Source organism: Neofelis nebulosa, chromosome 13, assembly GCF_028018385.1.
Source record: "Neofelis nebulosa isolate mNeoNeb1 chromosome 13, mNeoNeb1.pri, whole genome shotgun sequence".
Lineage (NCBI taxonomy): Eukaryota > Metazoa > Chordata > Mammalia > Carnivora > Felidae > Neofelis > Neofelis nebulosa.
In genome coordinates, this window is record NC_080794.1 from 8561140 (window position 1) to 8580618 (window position 19479).

Below are 19479 nucleotides of genomic sequence, written 5' to 3' on the forward strand. Positions count from 1 at the left end.
AACCATGAGGAATATTGGTTCAAGAGTCCCCTACACCTACATTCAAGTCTTGGCTTGACCGATTCACTGTGTGACCTTGGATAACTGATTTAACATTTTTAAATCTTAATTCATTGTGTAAAATGAATACAATAAAAGTACCTACCTTTTGGAGTTTCTGAGAAAATGAAATAACATAAATGTGGAGGTGTTAGCACAGGCCCCGGCACATACAAAACACCGCAGAAAATAAATTTTTCCTAATATGATATTTACTCCATTTGATACCAGAGGGAACTGAAATGTGTTTCAGAATCCTGATGCACTAGTTACAATAGTAATAAAACACAAGATGCTGCGTTCTTAATTTGATGTGATATTTAAAAATTGGAGATCATGTGGTCTTTTCTCCACTTTTAAATTGGACAGAATCATAATGTTTCATACTTGACAAGGTCATACTCCAAGGACTTACATACTGGCCTAGTTCCAGATGATCAATTTATGTTTTAATGGAGCCCAGTTGTAATGTGAAAACTTTAATTATTCATAAACTCATTATAGAAGCATATATTTATTGATTCATTCTCTATCACCTGTCTACTGGGAGTAACACATTCTATATTCGTTATTTGGTTTAACAGAGTCCTTCTTTTCCAGAATTTTATAATTCAGCATATTTTTAAATCCATGTCCCCCCAAACACGTGAACTATGTCCATAGTTAAGTTCATATGAACAGTTACCATGATTTTTAGTTTCCTAAATTTCAACACATTGTTGTTCTATATGTCACTCTAATTTTTGAATGTGACTATGACATCAGCAAAAAGTGTTTATTCATTCATAGTATTGAGCCCCTGACATTTAAAGAACTGGAGATTCTGAATCTCTTGTGTATTTTCACACAAAAGGTTTGGCTTGCTTTCAATTCACTTCTAAAATTTTGGGAGGATTATTCCTTCTTTTTGAGATATCAATTTTTGACTTACAGAAATATAGAGAGCTTAATAGTCCTCATAATAAGATGTGCAGAAATTTATAGTGGCATTGTACTTCGTTTACAGAAGTGAATTAAGCCCTCTATTCAGATAACATATTTTCTCCAGATAATTGTAAAATTATTTTTGAAGGACTTAATATATGCTGCCACGGTCAAGAACACAGGGATTCATTGTAATTAGAGAAGTAGACACAAAAAATAATGCATTTTAGTGTGTTTAGATTTTCTGTGATATAACCAGAAATATATTTTCACCGACTTGGTGAAATTCTTATTTTCAGCACATACATATTATGATCAATTTGGATGTGAAAGTCAATCAGAGTTTATTCATCTTCCAGCTGTAGTATGCATTCATTAACCAATTAAGTAGCCAACTTTTGCATAAAACAGTCTGACCACTTGATAAAATAAAGAGCATATGGAAATAAATTTCCCCACAGAGGGGGGTAAGAAAGGTACGGTGTGAGGTATGGATCCCATTACTTTCTCGTCAATAAATCCAGGTATGTGCTCATAGAATTCTCTCCTCCCACACTGATGTTGAACATGCCAGTCATATACGCCTTGCATTTCTAATGCGCGTTCTGTGTCACATTGCTTTCCAGCTTGTATTAACTGTTGGCTTGTTAGCTGTTGTTGTATACTTATATACTGTTGTGGCATTCAACTTTTTCCGAAAATTCTACAATAAAAGTGAAGATGGTGACACACCGGATATGAAATGTGATGATATGCTAACGGTAAGTTCATACACTTTGATCTCATATGAGTGAAAAATTCTCCTGCTTCTTCAGTGTGAGTGGTTGTGTAGTTACCCTTTAACCTTGCAGAATAGAAAATAGTGTACCCAGTAAAAAATTGTGTGGCTCTTTAAAGAATCAACAGTTTTCATTCTTTTGCAGAACGTAAAGGACCGTTTCTGCCATTTTTTTTACATCTGCTGTACCAGCCTGATAATCAGATTTTTTGCATAAAGGACCTAGAGCTGGAAGGATTAATATAAACGCTTTAGCTGAATTGGTTCATAGATTCCAGGACAGCGGTTAAAATTATTTCCTTGGAGAGTATTTTGAACCCTTAGTTATCTGTGTACTTTCATGATATTAACTGACATCACCGAAGTCCAAAATTAGATCTTTTACTAGAACTCTTAGGTTTTGCTTAAATATTCAGTACTTTAGCTTAAATTACCTTTTTGGTCTTGGTTTTAAAATCAGTGGATGTTCAAGCTTTCATATTGCTCTACCCCTGTTCCTTAACCTGCCCGTCTAATATTGGCGAATCAGAAGTTATTACAGGTGAGATCTTAGATTGGAAATATGCACCTCTGGCTGAAAGGAGATGAATTCTTCATTGAGCACCCAATCAAAATACCTACGTAGCTGGGGTTAGTGGTGTAAGAGACCAACAAAGTGACAGTAAAATTACTCTGGAAAAAATAAACATCCCAAAAGAGTAATGAGAGGGAACTACTAATGTTATAAAAACTAATCCTTAAGGCAGGTTTTGTACTAGAGAATGATACATGTGTGGGACAGAATAGAGAGTCTAGAAATACATGCAGATACACTGGGAAATTAAAAGTATGATAAAACGTGGCTTTTGAAATCATGAAATGAAAAAGAATTCAGTAAATGGTATTGGTATCATGGATATGCTTTTGGGGAAATTTTGATAAAAATTGATACCAACCTAGTTCTTTAAATCAAAATAAATTCTGAATGGGACACATATTTTAATGCAAAAAGAAAAGAATAAAAATTATAACAATTTGACTTTTGAAATAATAAACAATTTTTAAAATTTTACTCATTTTCTTTAAAGAAAATTTTTAATGCTTATTTGTTTTTGAGACAGAGACAGAGCACAAGCAGGGGAGGGGCAGAGAGAGAGGGAGACACAGAATCCAAAGCAAGCTCCAGGCTCTGAGGTGTCAGCACAGATCCTGATGCGAGATGAATCATGGGAGATCATGACCTGAGCCAAAGTCGGACGCTTAACTGACTGAGCCACCCAGGCGTCCTTGAAATAATAATAATTTTTAAATGGGGAAAGGTCTTTCTAAGTGTGTCATAAAACCTAAGATGCATGGGGTCCTAAACAATTACTTTAAAAAGGAACAACACTAAGGGTTGTCTTAAAGACAAATGAAAAACTAGGAAAAATATTAACATAGGGCCAGTGTCCTTAACTTACTAAGTACTAATCACATCACTAGGAAGTAAACCAATAGGAAAAGGAACAATCAGCTCGTGGTAAAATTCAGCCAGCTTACAAATTGACAAAGATTAAAGAAATGCAAATCAATCAACTGCCATTTCATATCTATCAGGTTTGCAGAATATTCAAGTTTGTTAATACCCACAGTTGTTGAATCGATGGAAAAGCTGGCACTTTCATGAACACTTGTAGGGAATTCAAATTAAGACAATGATTTTACAGAAAGTTTGCAATATCCATCACATTTTTCATTGTACTTACCCTCTGACTTGTCAGTTCCACTGATTGTATTGATTTAAATGTTTGTTTACAAATATGCTCCTGTGGGTTTAAGGATACTTGCTACTATCACAAATTAGAAATAATCTAAATTATATCAATAGAGTCCCGATTAAACCAACTATGGCAAATCCCTATCATGGAAAAGTAGGTAGTTGTTTAAAAATGAGACAGATCTGCACATGCTGATATAGAAAGACATACAGATTGCATTTCAGTGGGGAAGGGGGGGGGCAAGATCTTGAACAGTATTATAAGATCCTGATTGTGTGCACACATACACATGCTAGAATGTACATATTAGATACACTAGAATATGTACACGGTGTTTCTGGAAGAATACATGGGACATTGTTAACAAGGGTTCCTACAGGGAGTAGGACTACAGGTTAGGGAGAGAAGAAACTTACACGGTAAGGGATTCGTCACTGGTAGTGACGTCCCCCAGAGTCACTAAACATGTGACACTTTACCGCCAGTAAGGATCCTTCATCTCTTGTGAGAGGTGCCTTTAATACCCACCTTGCCTCTCTACCCGGTGACATCAAGACTTGGGGTAGCAGCTGGCTAGAGGCAGGGAGGGGAGCAGACAGCTGGAGGAGTCAACAAGGCACAAAAGGGAGTCAGTCATTACTAACACCAGACAGTTGTGACTCCAGGGAGATTCATTTCTCTTCCAGAAGTACCCCCTCCCCCATGGTTCTAAATCTCAAAGTCCACCTTGGTTGAGTCAGAAAGTTTAGCGAGGTGATTCACTGCCAGAGGGTGTGGTGCCCGCTGAATCGCTGAAGATTGCTGGAAAGTCAGGATGACTTCAGGTAGTACTTTTGAGTTGGCATTGGGAATGGCGGGGCCTCACTTGCCCCCCTCCTACCACAATAAGACCCCTGAAACATCCAGGTGTCTCCTTCTAATGTCATGAGTCATGTTTGACCCTATTCAATTATCCTGATAGTATCCTTGGATGACTACATTTCGAACATCACTCTTGGTATGAGTTTCCATTGCTTTTGTAAATTTTACCAATGAAATTATGAGAGGAATCCAGGCATGGTTTGAACAACAAGTGAGTTAGGAAGACAACGAACTGCCTTTACCTGGTTGGCATGACCTAGTTGCATGGGATGTGTAGGGAAGAGGTAGAGAAGTTTGTCTCACTTTAGGGTGAGGAAATAAGGCTTCTTGATGTTTCAACCGTGGCCTCAGGACTGAGCTAGAGCCTGGATTTTGTCCAGTTTAAGGGATTTCTGCCCCTACCAGTGAGACTACCTACAACCAGGTCTGTTCTGGGTGTTTCTAGCTCTACACATAACGGTAAGCTTTATACCTTGCCTTTGGGTGGGGTGAGGTTGGGGGCATCATGAGGATGTACCTTAGATGTGTCTTCTTGCAAAAGAGAAAACTCAGTTCCAAGCCACAAACAACATCTCAGCTCCCATACTGCTGCCAGGCGGATCAGGCACACAGGAGTCTGTGTAGCTTTGCACATGCTCGTATCCAGCTGATTGTTCTTAAAAACGATCACATCAGAGGCCACATCACCTAGATTTACCTTACAGTAGTTGGTCTCAAAACCCCTTTTAATTTGCCTCTTATTAATACTTGTGCAGCAAGGTTTGAACAAGCCAACATTTAAAATGTAACTGCTCACTTGTAGTAGTGCTCGTTAAAAGTCAAGGCTTAGCAAAACCCAGCAGCTAGCAAGACAGAAGTACGGCGTAGGAAGTGGTCACGCTTAATATCTTGCGTGTGTCTCTCAAAAGAGAATCTTTTGTTTACATCCGTCTCTAACAATTAGTCTTCACAGGGTGAAGTCGAGGATTGTTTGCTTGAGATGGGTTTTCTTCACTCATGCCCTGTTTTCTCGGCAACATCTGAGTTTCCAGTGCCTTCATTGCTTCTGGTAGTTTCCTGGCATATGTTAGGAACATTTTAGGTTTTCACAGCGATGTGGTTCACCTGCCAGTGTTTCATGCCTAACAGCAGGTGGCGCTGTAGCTACAGTTTTAGACTGTGATGCTTCACGCCTGCCTGCCCACCTACCACCTGCCTCCTCCTTCCTCCCTCCCCTTCCTTCCTTTTTCCCCTCCCCTCCCTTCCTTCCTTCCTACACTTTCCTTTCTTTCTTTACTTATTTATTTAGGATCATGGTGTTTTAAGCCTGAGAATCTAATTAAACCATCAGTATCCTGAGAGAATTTGAACCTCTTCTCCAAGAATGTACAAGGAGAAAGTGCAGAATGATCCAAAGTTCCAAAGCCCCAGGCAAAAAGATGATTGTAGCTAACTAGCCAGGGAGACTGACTTGGCCTATATAAAGACATTCATCTCCAAAGGGGTGGTCCTTTCACCAGGACTCACCAGGGCATCCCTTTATGAACCGCAGCTCAATGAGGCCACCCTCATATCCCAAGTCAGAAACTGCAGGGAAGGTGTCCAGACCTGTTGTGTTTTTTGGGAAAAACTTACCAGGTGGTTGAGAGAACGAGTTACTCCTAGGGAAGTACGATCCCCAGCTCAGGGGATTGTTCTAAATTACTTATTTTACCCTACCCTCCCAACAAGTAATCTCTGCCAGTCTCTGTCTCTTTCTCTTTCCACTTTTATTTCTCCCCTATTTTTTTTGGGGGGGGGGGTGGTCAGGATAAAGATCTCATAAAGATCTTCACTACTCCACCAGAAACTGTCCCTCCTCAGTATTTCCTAAAGCTGTCATAAATAGTGATTAACTCTGGAATGAACCCACTCGGGAGATGAGTGGGTAGGGGAGAAACCATAGAATATTAAATTTGGAGAATAACTGACTGCATATTCCCAGTGTTGGTAGCACCAGGCACCTTCCTTCCTCATGACTCAGATTCTCTGAACAAAGTATATGGGTTTGTGTCCCAGAATTACTGCTTTCTATTCTCCAACTCTGATGTTCAGGTTTAAGCTGCTCCTGTGAAAAGGAAGGTGAATGAGAGATTTTCCATTTTCAGGAGCAGAACGATCATCTGACAACTAAAAGCCTGACAGCCCTACGTAGGTGGATGTTCACCACCCTACCGCATATTCTAGCCACCCACCTGCTATATCTGGGGATAACCAGGTAGTGAGATTAAGGTTGGGAAAATCAGTATCAAAATCCCACAGGTGAACCTGGAATTTTATACTTTTAAAATCTGGTATCTTACTAAGCCTAAACAATCCAATGCGTAAGACTGCCTATCTTTTCAGCATGGCCAGAGTCTGTTATTGAAATATGGTGGGAGCCCTTTTGTCAGCATCAGAGCTTTCACAGAATGAAGGTGAGCAGAGAGACGTGGATGTTGCTAGATGGCTGACAGGAGGCCTGAGAACTAGGAGACATTTGCTTTGGTAATTTAGCCTCATTCCATGGTCCTATCTTCAACTGTGCATGTCTGGAAACTAAACATTCTCTTGAGGACAGACTCACATTAACCAGGCTCCTAAGAGTCAGATGTATGAGTCAGAATACCAACATCCTACTCGTTAAGAGTTCATGCCGCAGGAGAACGCATTCTCTTCCCTAGAGAAAAACTCTATGGGCACCTGGGTGGCTCTGTCAGTTAAGCGTCCGACTTCAGCTCAGGTCACGATCTCGCGATCTGTGAGTTTGAGCCCTGCGTCGGCCTTTGTGCTGACAGCTCAGAGCCTGGAGCCTGCTTCACAGTTGGCATCTCCCTCTTTCTCTGTCCCTCCCCCGCTCACACTCTGTCTCTCTCAAAAATAAATGAACATTACAAAAATGACTTTTCTGGCCTATCTGTGAGAGAGATCCCTTACCTGAGCCCCAGACGGTTCTTGGTTGGGCAGTGACAGAGCCGCCCTCTGATCCTCTTCGTTCACTGTGTGCCAGACTGACAAACCTCCTTCCTGAGTGACCCAGTCATTATTCAGTTCTGATCATTAGATTCCAGGCATCTGCTCCAGGACACTTTCTGTGTGCTGCATCTATCACTATATTAGCTGTTGAACTATGAGCATTTTGGGGTCAACTTGCTGCCTGTCCTTTGTGCTCTTTGGGGTCATCTGAGAATTTGAGGTTCATGGGCTGAGACAGTGAAGTCTCCATGAGAACACCGATCAGTCATGACTTTTCACTCTTCATTCACCGCCCCCCCTCCGCCCCAGTGATGTGGAAGTTCCTCTCATGTGCTGGACATTATTTTAGGCCCTGATAATAGAGCAGTAACCAAAGTCATTCTTCTTGTAATGAAGCCAGTTCAGTGCAGTGAGACAGATCACGAAGCATCAAAATTAGGTAAGTGGTAGGTACAGGTTTGGAATTCAGGAAAGAGACCCAAGGTGTAAACAGAAAAAAATTGTACGTCATTGGCACAGAGATGGTACTTAACTGTGAAGGTGGGGACATTCCTCTAGGAAGAACTGGCCAAGGAGGCTGAGAAAGGGTGGCCAGAAATGTAGAAGATGACCAGGGGATTGTGGTGTCTCCCCAAGTGAAGACACTGTGTCAAAGCCTTTGCCCCTTTCGTTAAGGCAGATGGTGGGTAAATGTGTTTTGTACTCATGGATGACATCAGTTGGGTAAGTCGGAGTGTCTGGAACAGTCTAAGAAGGCCTCATGGAGGAAGGCTTGTTACCTGAGGGTGAAAAGGAATGGGATAAGAAAGGGAAATAATTGTTTAAGATGGGAAGGAAATGCAAACCAAGAACTAGAATCGGGAGTTGCTTATCTGACAGGCGTGGATAGAGTGCAGGGTGGTACTTGGGAGCAGTAGCCCATCAGTGGAGAGGGATGAAGCGTCCCTGAATCTGAGGCCCCGACCTGGAGAGTCTGCCCTTATCGTGAAAACAGATAAAACACTGACGCTTGAAGCCACTGGCTCTCAACTGTTGCGATTTTGCCCTCCCGGGGATGCTTGGCAATGTCTGCAGACGTTTTTGGTTATCTACAATGAGGTGCTCTTGGCATTGAGTGGGTAGAGGCCAGGGATCCTTCTAAAACATCCTACAATGCACGAGACAGATCCCATCCAAAGAATTATCCGGCCCTAAATGTCAACGGCTCTGAGGCTGAGAAACCCTGCCCTCTTCTGCAGTGGGCACTTGGAGCTCTCCTTCTCATTGGTTGCTTTAACGTTTCAGATTCTTAACAATGAGCTGTTATTTACCCTTGCTTCTCCCCTCTGTCTTCTTTCTTGTACACATTAGAGTAGAAACATTTCAGCATCGTATTCCATACATGACGGATGAGGGGATGACGTTATTGGGTCCGGTGTTTTCCTAGCTTAATTTCTGAGATTCCATCTTATTAAATATTGAGGTTTTCCTTCCTCTCTCCTCTGTCTGTTCTGTTCAAAGAAAAAGAAAAAAAGAGCAGTGTGATTAAATATAGCTTTGTGGGCCTTAATGTGATCTTAATGGGATCACCTTATGCCAGATGCTAGTGAGGTATTTTTCATCCCCTGCAAAGTGTGACAGAAGGTGCGAGGCAGAGTGTCGTGTCGAGTTTTGTTCAAAGAACAGCAGAGTGTAAGAGCCACGTGTTTGCATCATAATCACAAACGCTGAAACAAAAAGAGGCAATGTAGAAGGCAGAGATGGTCAGTTTCCAGAGTGAGGATTAGCAACTACAGAGAGAGCCTCAACTTTGTTCAATGTGCAGATGGGCAGCGTCTCCAGGAAGTGACTGTGTCTGTCTTTTCCAGTGCTACATGTTCCACATGTACGTCGGGGTACGTGCCGGAGGGGGTATCGGTGATGAAATCGAAGACCCAGCAGGCGACGAATATGAGATCTATCGAATCATCTTTGACATCACCTTCTTCTTCTTTGTGATTGTCATTCTCTTGGCCATAATTCAAGGTGAGCATCCTCCTTACTGGAGTTCAAGAGGATCTGGAATTTGAGCCATTTATTGTTCAAGTTAACACTTAAGGGCAGGTCAGAATGTCAAGTGCTATCTGTAAAAAGGCAACGAGAACTTTTCTGTTCAGTGTTTCTCCATTAGAAATCTATAGGGGGGGATCAAAGGGGGGCCCTGGTAAAGGGGAAGTCGGATACAGATATCTCTGGACTCTTTTCCCATTACCTAATGGAAAGAGCACTTTCTTCTCTGTGACTTTCTGCCCTGCCACTTATTAACTTTATAATGTTGGGTGGGTGAGCCATTTAACTCCTTTTGAGGGGTGCCTGGGTGGCTCAGTCAGTTAAGCGGCCGATGTCGGCTCAGGTCATGATCTCGTGGTCCGTGAGTTCGAGCCCCGCGTAGGGCTCTGTGCTGATGGCTCAGAGCCGGGAGCCTGCTTCAGATTCTGTGTCTCCCTCTCTCTCTGACCCTCCCCTCTGTCTCTGTCTCAAAAATGAAACATTAAAAAAATTTTTTTAAATAAACATTAAAAAAATTGTTTTAATTTTTTTTAAAAAAAGAAGTGATGTACATGTGAGTACTCAGCACAGTATCTGATGCCTCATAAAGAATCCTAAGGCTATCGTTGAGTACCTGCTATGTGCCTGGCACATGTTATTAACTCATTTTACCTTCATGCACCCTGTGAAAATAGTGGTGTTATTTACATTTGAAGAAACCGAGCCATAATACGTCTAAGTAACTTGGCCAAAGTGCACAGTCAAGAAGTGTCAGGGCTGGAATCCGAACCCAAGTTTCTGGACCCAGAGCCCTCAGTTGAAACCAGAGAAGCCATCAGGGTGCCTGGGTGGCACGGTCGGCTGAGTGTCCAACCCTTGGTTTTGGCTCAGGTCATGGTCTCATGGTTTCCTGAGTTTGAGCTCTTTTGGGCTCTGGGCTGACAGCACAGAGCCTGCTTGGGATATTCTCTCTGTCTCTGTCTCTCTCTCTGCTCCTCCCCCACTAATGCTGTCTCTGTCTCTCTCAAAAATAAGTAAGTTAAACTTAAAAAAAAATAAAATAAAAACCAGAGAGCCATATTAACGTACCAGTTCTTCCCTTTACCCTAAGGAAACTTGGAAGGTGGCGTTCTTCTCCCTCAGAAAAATCACTCTTGTTACCTTTTTCTGTTCATACGTTTATCCTGGCTTGAATTAAATGTCTATAAATGTGTTATTATCCTCTAAGCTCTGCAGGCACAAAACGGTACTTTTTGTTTCCAGTAAAGTACACGAACAAGTCGACAAGATTCATAATCCATCCTTTTGTCTTTACTGAGTGTAACAATAACATATTTTATAAGAGAGCAAACTCATAAAACACTCGGAAAAAGATGTGCAGCCAGTAAGTCACAGGAGGCAAACGAGCTGAGAGGAAACAACGCAGTGCAGTTAGCTCCTGGCTGACACAGTTAATAACAGGCCGGCAAGTTTACTTGTGAGGAACGCGTAACCAGAATGAGTGGAGGCAGATTCCTCAGTTCATATGGTAACGTTTGATTTCCAAATCGGTACTTGAAAATGTTATCAGTAGACTTTCCTGCGCTTTGCCACCAGAAAGCTCTATTGCTCTTTCTTGGAACAACGTGGCAGCTAACATACCAGGTGCGTGTGCCACGTTAACGAGCGGTTTTTCCTGCCCTGTCACTTTGTTTTCAAACCCCCTTCTCAGGGACGGGGTAAGCACAGTACCCGCTGTGCTTCTGCCCCCCAAGAGATAACGCTGCTGCCCTAGGAGGAGTATCAAGTGTGTGCTCACTCACGACTTCTCCCAACCTGGCTGTACATTTTCTCTTTCCTTGGGAGGACTAGCCACGGGGCTGTGAGCTTCATTATTATCCTCTGGTTGATAAAGATTCGAGTGTGTTTTTATTTAACACCAGGTTTAATTATTGATGCTTTTGGAGAGCTAAGAGACCAACAGGAGCAAGTCAAAGAAGACATGGAGGTGAGTCTTGCCACGTCTGACTCAGCTGTGTTGTTGTTGTTGTGGGCATTCACTTTTCCTACTGTCTTTATCAAAGAATCACGGCCGTGGGAGAAAGTAGGAAAAGGGCATGAGCGATGTGTGACTTCCTCGGCCTGTTTTCCATCCGGGCAACGCATATCGTGTGGTAGGCAGGAAACATGGCGGACGCCGGGGGCGTGCAAACAGTAATGTCTCCTGCTCCCTGAGGAGAACCACCCGTTCAGAATGATGGATTCACTGACAAATAAGTAAACAGGAAATTGCAGAGCTGTGTGTTGAACCCTTTATAATAACTCATTGGAGAGATGTATAGTGTAACGTACAGCCTGTGGAAAATCAGAAATGGGTTTTAAGTAAGGTGATGGGGTTTGGCAGTGCATTAGCAACTAACAAGATCAGGGGCAGGAAAGTGGGCTGGAAGCATGTTTTAGGCAGTTGATGAAGCTCTTGCGAAAGACGTCCACTGAAGATGTAGGAACCAGATGGATTCAAGCAGTACGTAGGAGTTGGCATGACAAGCAGCGGGTGATTGTCCAGATGCAGAGGTGAGGTGTTTGGAGCAAGCGGGGATGCTACCCAGGTTTCCAGAGTCACAGCGATAAGTAACACAGAGGAGGGGCAGGTTCGTGGGTGAAGCTGCCAAGTATGAGCCCCTTAGTCAAGACATCAAATGGTAAAAAGACCTGTTGCCTTTCTGAATGTGGCCTTCCTGCTGTCCACAGTTGTTGATCAATAAGGCAGAGGGAATTGAATAAATTACCTTAATCATCTTGAGTCCAGGCCCTAGAATCTAAGGCATCATAAATATGCCTCCGATGGCATTAAACAGTTGCTAATTTGCAAGCACGATGAGCATCTGGAGCCACACGAGGGCAATAACTATCACATTTGCTTGAGTTGATACATGTGAAATTCTCATAATGAAACGGGAGGCCTGTTTCTCCTTAGCTTTTGTGTGCTGGTCCTGCATACCACGGACCTAAGCAGGTGCTGCTCTGAGAGATCTGGTTAGAACAAGCGAGGGGCACAAAGAGCAGGCACCTCATTCCTGGAGTAGAAAGTTCTGATGATGACTGTTCATTGGTTAATTCTGCACTTTAGCTCAGTGCCTGGCCCGTGGCAGACCCTCTCTCAGTCATTGATCGAACACCCCACAGCTTGATATTTGATTTGGCTCTCCCCAGATGGGAGTAATCTGGACCTTTCCCCCCTCCCCTGGGTCATCAGACTTTGTTCCAGTAGGTACCAAGCTGGTGGTTTCAGCTGAGGGCACATTGAGTCCCGTCTACATCACTCGAGTTAATGTCATGAACAAGGCTGATGGCTAAGTCTGGGCACTCTCACTTAAGCTGGAGGAAATAAGGAAAAGACCGTGCTTTTCGGCCATCGTGATCCTGTACGCTTCTTCCTACATGTGAACTTGTTGCTGGTGCCTATGTCATTTAAACCTCCAGCCAGATATAGTTGTGGCAACAGTTAAATTAGCGTTCGTGTGCTTGGCACAGCCTTCTGTCGTGATCTTCTACAAACATCGAGTAAGCATAGCAGCTGCCCCCTAAGTGGCGAGTTGTGTGTTCCTTTGTTTTGCTTTCTGAAATCTGACATGTAAATATTTCCCTTTGTCTTCTAGACCAAATGTTTCATCTGTGGGATAGGCAACGATTACTTCGACACAGTGCCACATGGCTTTGAAACCCACACTTTACAGGAACACAACCTGGCCAATTACCTGTGAGTGTGCCTGACTCAGACTCTCCAGCCCCTCCTTATACCCGCCAGTGCCCCCCTGTTAGCAAGCTTGAGAAGCAGAAGAGACATAGCTTCCTTTCTTTATACTGTTGAACTCAGGCTTCGTCTATCTCTTTGAGAGAAAGACCCACAGCTAGCGGTCCCCTTGTCCTCAGGAGGTATGTGTATCTGGTATGCGGTGTGGTATCAGACGGGTATGTGATAAGAAAAGAACTTGCAGCCCTTCGTGTGAATGATACCTTCTAGAACACGAAATGGAAAGGTGCAAAATGATAAGCGAAATACGTGCTCAGCCTCTCAGAGAGCCTTGGCCGTGTTTCCCATTTCAAGAAGGCAGACTCCAGATGCCTCCTAGGGACTCAGGAATCTCCATCTTCATTTTCTGAGGACATACAGATCTCTTTAGGCCCAATTATCCTCTTTAGGCACTGTGTTCGAACATGATTCAAAGTTGCATTTTTTTTAAGACATAGAAATCTGGCTGTTGCTGTAGGACTAGCCCTAGCTGCAGCTTGCTAAAAAATTATTCTTGGTTTCTAACCCAATTTTGCTATCCAACAGAAGAGAGGCAGAGTAGCGCTGTAGCAAAAAGAAAAGAAACAAAGCAGGCTTCGGCATTCACAACTGTGGGACATTAGGCAAGTTATTTGAACTTTTTAATCCCTGCTTTTCTAAATGGGGATTGTGATTCCTGCCCCATGAGCGGCTAAGTGCGATCTGACACGAAACCTGATGTACAGCAGCTCCCGAGAGGTAGAACTTGATCTGCACACGCCCACACTGTAGCTACTTTGAAAACGTACTTTTTAAAAAGGTTAAGCTTTTGGTTCCCGTGGCGTCTTTGGCCTTGCAGTGTTGATACGTTTCTCCACTCTGCCAACAGTGTGCAGTTAGCCCGTAGCCAGATCAGAAGTATCTGTGAACGCTGACATTTCCATACAACCCATTTCTGATTCGTCTCTCTGTATCTGTAGGTTTTTTCTGATGTATCTCATAAACAAAGATGAAACAGAGCACACGGGACAGGTAGGTAAACAGTGACCATACACCGTCTTCTGAAAGAAGTGACAGAGAATATGGACGTGGTGGGGAAAATGTGTGCATTAAACCTGAAGAGTTGGGATTACTTTCAGATATAGTATCTTAACAAAAAATTCCTGTTATCCCAGACGAGCGTGCAAAGATTGCTTTTGTCGAGAAAGTAAAATCGTAAGTTCACATAAAAAAATGTAAGCTTTTAATTAGCTGAAAATGCAGGGCTTTGTGTTCTGATAAGTAGAATGTCCTTGATTGCTTAATCGGATAGCAGATGGTTTCAGATGAGTTCCAGCCCACAATATTAGGATCAATTAAAAATAATTGTGTATGAAATATCTACGGTTCTCGTTAAGTATTTGAAATTCTCTCTCCACAAAAATTCACCTCCGATTGTTAGCAGTTTGAATTTGAAGGATACAATTAATAATATTTCCTTAAGAGAACCCATACAATCATATGCCACAAATAGTGTTTTTAATCATTATTGTATTATGGTCCAGATGAAGATGGATTATTAATAGAAATACAGGAGGTCTGGTATAGCTAGGCACTCTCTAGATGAACTTGGGCTTTTTGAATCATGTAATTATGTGCACTTACACAGTTACATGGGTATGTGATATATATATGCAACAAACGTGTGTTTTTATCTTTTATTTTGTGGTAATGCACAGATCCTGGGGAAAGACATGATGTTAATACATTTCCTTTACGTTTACAGGAATCTTATGTCTGGAAGATGTATCAAGAAAGATGCTGGGAATTCTTCCCAGCAGGGGATTGTTTCCGGAAACAGTATGAAGACCAGCTAAATTAAACTCAGACTCCGGTCACCTCTGAAAACCAAAACATACACATTCACTCTTTGTTTCGGTCTCTCTGTGTCTGACTCTGTCTCTCTTTCTCTCTGCTCTCTTGGAGACATCCTGCTGAATTTGTGAATTGCCAGCATTATATGCTTTCTGGGAGCAGTGAACTCTGTTTCTGAAGACCCGACTGTGCTTTTCCCCCCCACCTTGTGTATTTTCTTTGAGAATAAAGACTGAAGAATATTCTAAATTCATACACAGACAACATAGGAACTCTGGAAAGGACACCATTTCGGACACTCTCAGTCATAACGCAAATGGACCGATTTCCTTCTGAGACTCCTGGAAGTCCCCTTGAGCTATGGGACAGTCACAGAGACGCGTGACAGCCACACTCATCCGGCCCCTTTATTTCACCATCCTGAGAGGAACTCTCTAATGGTCACAGAGCACTGTAGCACTTAAGAGATTGCCGTGGACACCACTTACGAAGGGAAATAGTGCCTTACTATATGTGGGTTGAGCTATGCAGAAGATGTGTGCATGAAAAAAAACATCTTTATTTTCTTCATGTCGATCTTTTTTTTCTCAGATTGATTTTGTGGTGTTTTTTTTTTTTTTCCTTTATTCTTTTCTCTGGTGGGGGAGGGTAAGAAAAGCAGTTTGCGTGCACCTTTTTAAAAAAAAAAGACGGGTGGCCTGTCTCAGGACGAGAGGAGGCTCTTCTCATTCACTAAATTCACATTTACCCTCCCCATGTGATCGTGCTCTTATTTTGGTAATGCTCTGGTGCAACACTGCGACTTTATGAAATCTTTGTATGAAAACACAAAGACTGCAAAAAAAAAAAATACACTTTCAAAAGAAATAATTCATTGCATGTTTATTATGCAAGTTTAAAAAGAACAAAGAAAACCTCCAGAAGCAAGTTGATGAACGTGAGAGACCTTTCATGATAATTCTACTCATAGTAATAAAGTGTCGTGGGCTTAATTGTATATTTGGAGCCAGTGTCATCCACCAACAATGTGATACGTTATGAACTTGACAGTAGTTTTGGGTTTTTCTCTTTCTTTTGGCCACCTGTGATCAGTTGCTGATTAAGGACTTCTCGTCCGGCCATTTTTTTAATATCAAAGCTGAAGCAATATCCATTCAGGGAGTTCATCAGATGCATCAAAAACCACGGGTGATAATTACCAGTCACTCCATTTTGAGTCCTTTTAAATGTAATGCTTATCTTTACAAATAAAAAGACAGATTCCGAATGGAAGCAAGATCATTTTGCAAACATTGGAGCTCTTTTATTACAAGTCTGCTTGTTAATTTTAGAATTGGAAAACTGCTCTGATTAAACTATTTAACTAACTTTCTCACTCTCTTCTTTCTCCACTTCATGTATAGTTGGGAGGCATTATAAAACCTTGAGCTGTTAACTTGAGAGGGGTCTGGGGCAATGCAAACCCTGCCCTATGGCCTTTAATGCCTTCAGATTTCCTTGTGGCCCAGCAAGCTTGCTGCCTTTATGATGACGGAAACTCAGAGTCAGCAGGCAGTTTGAACCACCTAGCCTCACCCCTGCCCTTTCCCTGACTCGGGGACATCAGGAGTTCGTTAAAACCACCAATGACAGAAGGATCACTGTCTCCCAAATCATTTAATTTTTATACAGCTTTCATTCCAGAAGGTTCTTCCTTGCTCAGGGCAGTTTTTTCCCCCTGTAATAGTACGGATTCATTTTCTGCCTTCATATGAAAGAGAACTGGTACACTAGCAAGTGGTGTTATTAGATACTCAGACACTCATCGAACATTCGCCGTGTTCCAAGCCCTGGGCTGGGTATCACCTGTCATTTTTCAACTTGTTGACACAACATGAGAGCTATGGTACCTAGAGTTTGCATTTGTCTTTTGGGATCATTTTTATTTGGGAGAAGGAATAGAGTCAATTCGACCACACCATGGGAATTCCCAAGCCTGCCCAGGGAGGTGATCTTATGTTCTGAGGTATCTGAATAAAACAGATCAGCTCCATAAAACATTAAAAAGTATGTTCCCCTTTGCCACAAAACTGCAGAGGAAGCATACAGTGAAAAGGAATACATATTTCTCCAGGACATAAAATCTGATAGATTTGGGTCTTCATGAATAAAGCAAAGTCAGATTTGATGTGAAACAACAGTCCAGGTGAGAGGTGAGAGAACAAATCCCTAGTCATCTCCTGGCCTGGATTTTGCAGACTTGTTGACTCTCCTAATTGATCACTCCCGGCTTCAGTGCCTGGGAAGGTGACAGTGCTCACAGAGAAACAGAAAAAGGCTGAATTCTGGAAAAAGAGCTTCCTCCACCCTTGGACTTTGGGCATTGGCGTTGGAGGAAGAGTAAGGGAGCAAAGCCAGTCACTTTAGAAAGCCACCCACTGCCCAGCCTTATTGTGGCTGACACTTAGAGGAGATCACCTCTCTATTCCCTTCTCAAGTCCTCAAGAGAAGAGGGGCTTTTATGTATCAGCATTATTAATTCTCCCAGGAAATGTCACATGAATCTCAAACAACGTGGCTCACCACTTCTCTGATTAAACTCTGAACTGATTGACTCAAACTCAAGAAATGTCATCCCTTTCGAGATTTTGTATTAGACAATCATTCAAACATTCACAAAATAATGTTTGCATATTTGTTTTAACACAGACATTTTTCTGCCATTCTTATTTCCTCTCTCTCTCTCTCTCTTCCCAGAAATCTCTCTTGATCCTACTCCATTAAATACATTTAGAATCATGGTTGAAGATTTCCAGATGCACTAAATGGTACTTAGTCCTTGGACTGATCGTCATTTTTCTCACATAGAAGAGGCAGTTCTTAGTTCCTCAAAACCTTATTTAAAAGTCATATTGTAATGAAAATTACATTCTTCGCCATTGCAAAGGCATAGCTGTGAAAATGATTTTTTTTTTTTCTTCACTATGTTGCTTTACTGGGGAAGTGTTCCTGTTTTCTTAAACTCCAATTTTCTGGGTGAATATACCAATATGGCCTCCCTCCCCATTGCTAAAAAGGGCTTTAGGTGGCCATCAGTGTGGCCAGTGTCTTGTTTACTCTGGACACAGTAAAGGAGAACTTTAAACAAATGTGTTTAGTACATTTACCAAGCATGGAATTCATGTAAACTTGACATGGATACATTTGGTTAGACATTCTCCAAATTATTTTATAAATATTGTATGGTGAAGAGGATGACCTCCCTATCGCCTTACTGGTGATGTTTCTATCTTAACATTCTGAAATACCTGTGACAAAACCTGGAAAATATCATCTCACATTGGTACAAGTGCATGGATGGCACCTGGGTTTTTTAATAGCCATAAACGTAACACATTTTTAATATTTATTTTGAAAGAGAGCAGGGAAGAGGGAGAGAGAGAATCCCAAGCAGGCTCTGTGCTGTTAGCACAGAACCCAACGTGAAGCTCAGTCTCATGAACTGTGAGATCACGACCTGAGCTGGAATAGAGTCGGGTGCTTAACGAACTGAGCCACCCTGCCCCTGATTACACATTTCTCTTTTTTAAGTTTATTTTGAGAGCGTGAGAAAGAGTGTGCATGTGCAGGGGAGGGGCACAGAGAGAGAGAGAGAGAGAGAGAGAGAGAGAGAGGGAAAATCCCAAGCAGGCCCCACAATGTCAGCACAGAACCCAATTCCGGGCTCAAACTCACAAACCCTGAGATCATGACCTGAGCCAAAATCAAGAGTCAGATGCCAAACAGACTGAGCCACCCAGGCGCCCCAACACATTTCTTAATAGGACAAGGTCAGAACCCATCATATCATCTAGACTTCTAGTATTCAACTGTGTAGCTAATATGAGTGCTAAACAGCTGAGTGAGTCCTTAAAGTTCCATGTTCCCCAAATGGCAGAGTATTTATAATGTCACAACTCAGTATAGTGAGCAGTAGAAGCACTATTCTCTTCGTATGTATGACATTCAAGGCCTTCTAGAACGTTCGCGCTGGAAAGGATTTGAGCAATCATGTTTCAGATGAGCAATCTAGGCAGGTTAAATGCCTTTGCAGAAGTGCCCGGTTCAGTGGGAGAGCTGGAGCTTTCTCTAAAAAGCCAAGTTTCTGTTTAAACTTTTTCCTATTGTGGTCAGATTGGCTTGAAAAGTAACAGGCACTTTATGACCCAGCAGAAATGAAACAGGAAACCAGGTAGTTACAAAAGCTTTGATGAAATGTCACTGGTACTCACCTTCTGCGTCTTTGATAAGGGGAATTCTGGAAGTGATTATCACATGAAGAGCTGGTGTCAAAATGCACTATTTCTGAAAAAAAGAAACAGCATCAATTTTAATCCAAGACAGGAGGTGAAGTTTCATTCACCTCGATATTTTATTTCAGTGTCTACCTCACTTCTTGATGGAGTTCTACTGAATGTTTCCTTGGTTTTCCTAATGGTCCGTAAGTTACTTAATTGTCGCTAAAAGATCTGGACCCAGTTGTAATATTCATCATGATTAAAATACTTTGGATTCATGGGCACCTGGGTGGCTCAGTT

General features: G+C 42.1%; 1 protein-coding gene and 1 long non-coding RNA gene across 5 annotated transcripts in view; one reads left to right on the forward strand and one right to left on the reverse strand.

Moving 5' to 3' along the window:
• The window catches only part of RYR2 (ryanodine receptor 2), a 768107-nt gene extending 751816 nt beyond the window's left edge, over positions 1-16291 (forward strand). For all 4 annotated transcript variants that reach the window (XM_058696266.1, XM_058696262.1, XM_058696264.1 and 1 more), the window contains 6 exons: positions 1590-1724; positions 9159-9315; positions 11241-11305; positions 12957-13057; positions 14050-14101; positions 14835-16291. In XM_058696266.1, coding sequence (XP_058552249.1) covers positions 1590-1724; positions 9159-9315; positions 11241-11305; positions 12957-13057; positions 14050-14101; positions 14835-14930 — 606 coding nt within the window. In that variant the 3' untranslated portion in view covers positions 14931-16291. The remainder of the gene's footprint in view (positions 1-1589; positions 1725-9158; positions 9316-11240; positions 11306-12956; positions 13058-14049; positions 14102-14834) is intronic.
• LOC131492588 (uncharacterized) lies at positions 416-19262 on the reverse strand. Its single transcript, XR_009252150.1, has 4 exons — positions 19174-19262; positions 7273-8090; positions 5845-5925; positions 416-5394 (listed from the first exon to the last, which is right to left on the reverse strand). It is a non-coding gene; the product is annotated as an uncharacterized LOC131492588 (long non-coding RNA).
• Positions 19263-19479: the final 217 nt, after the last annotated feature.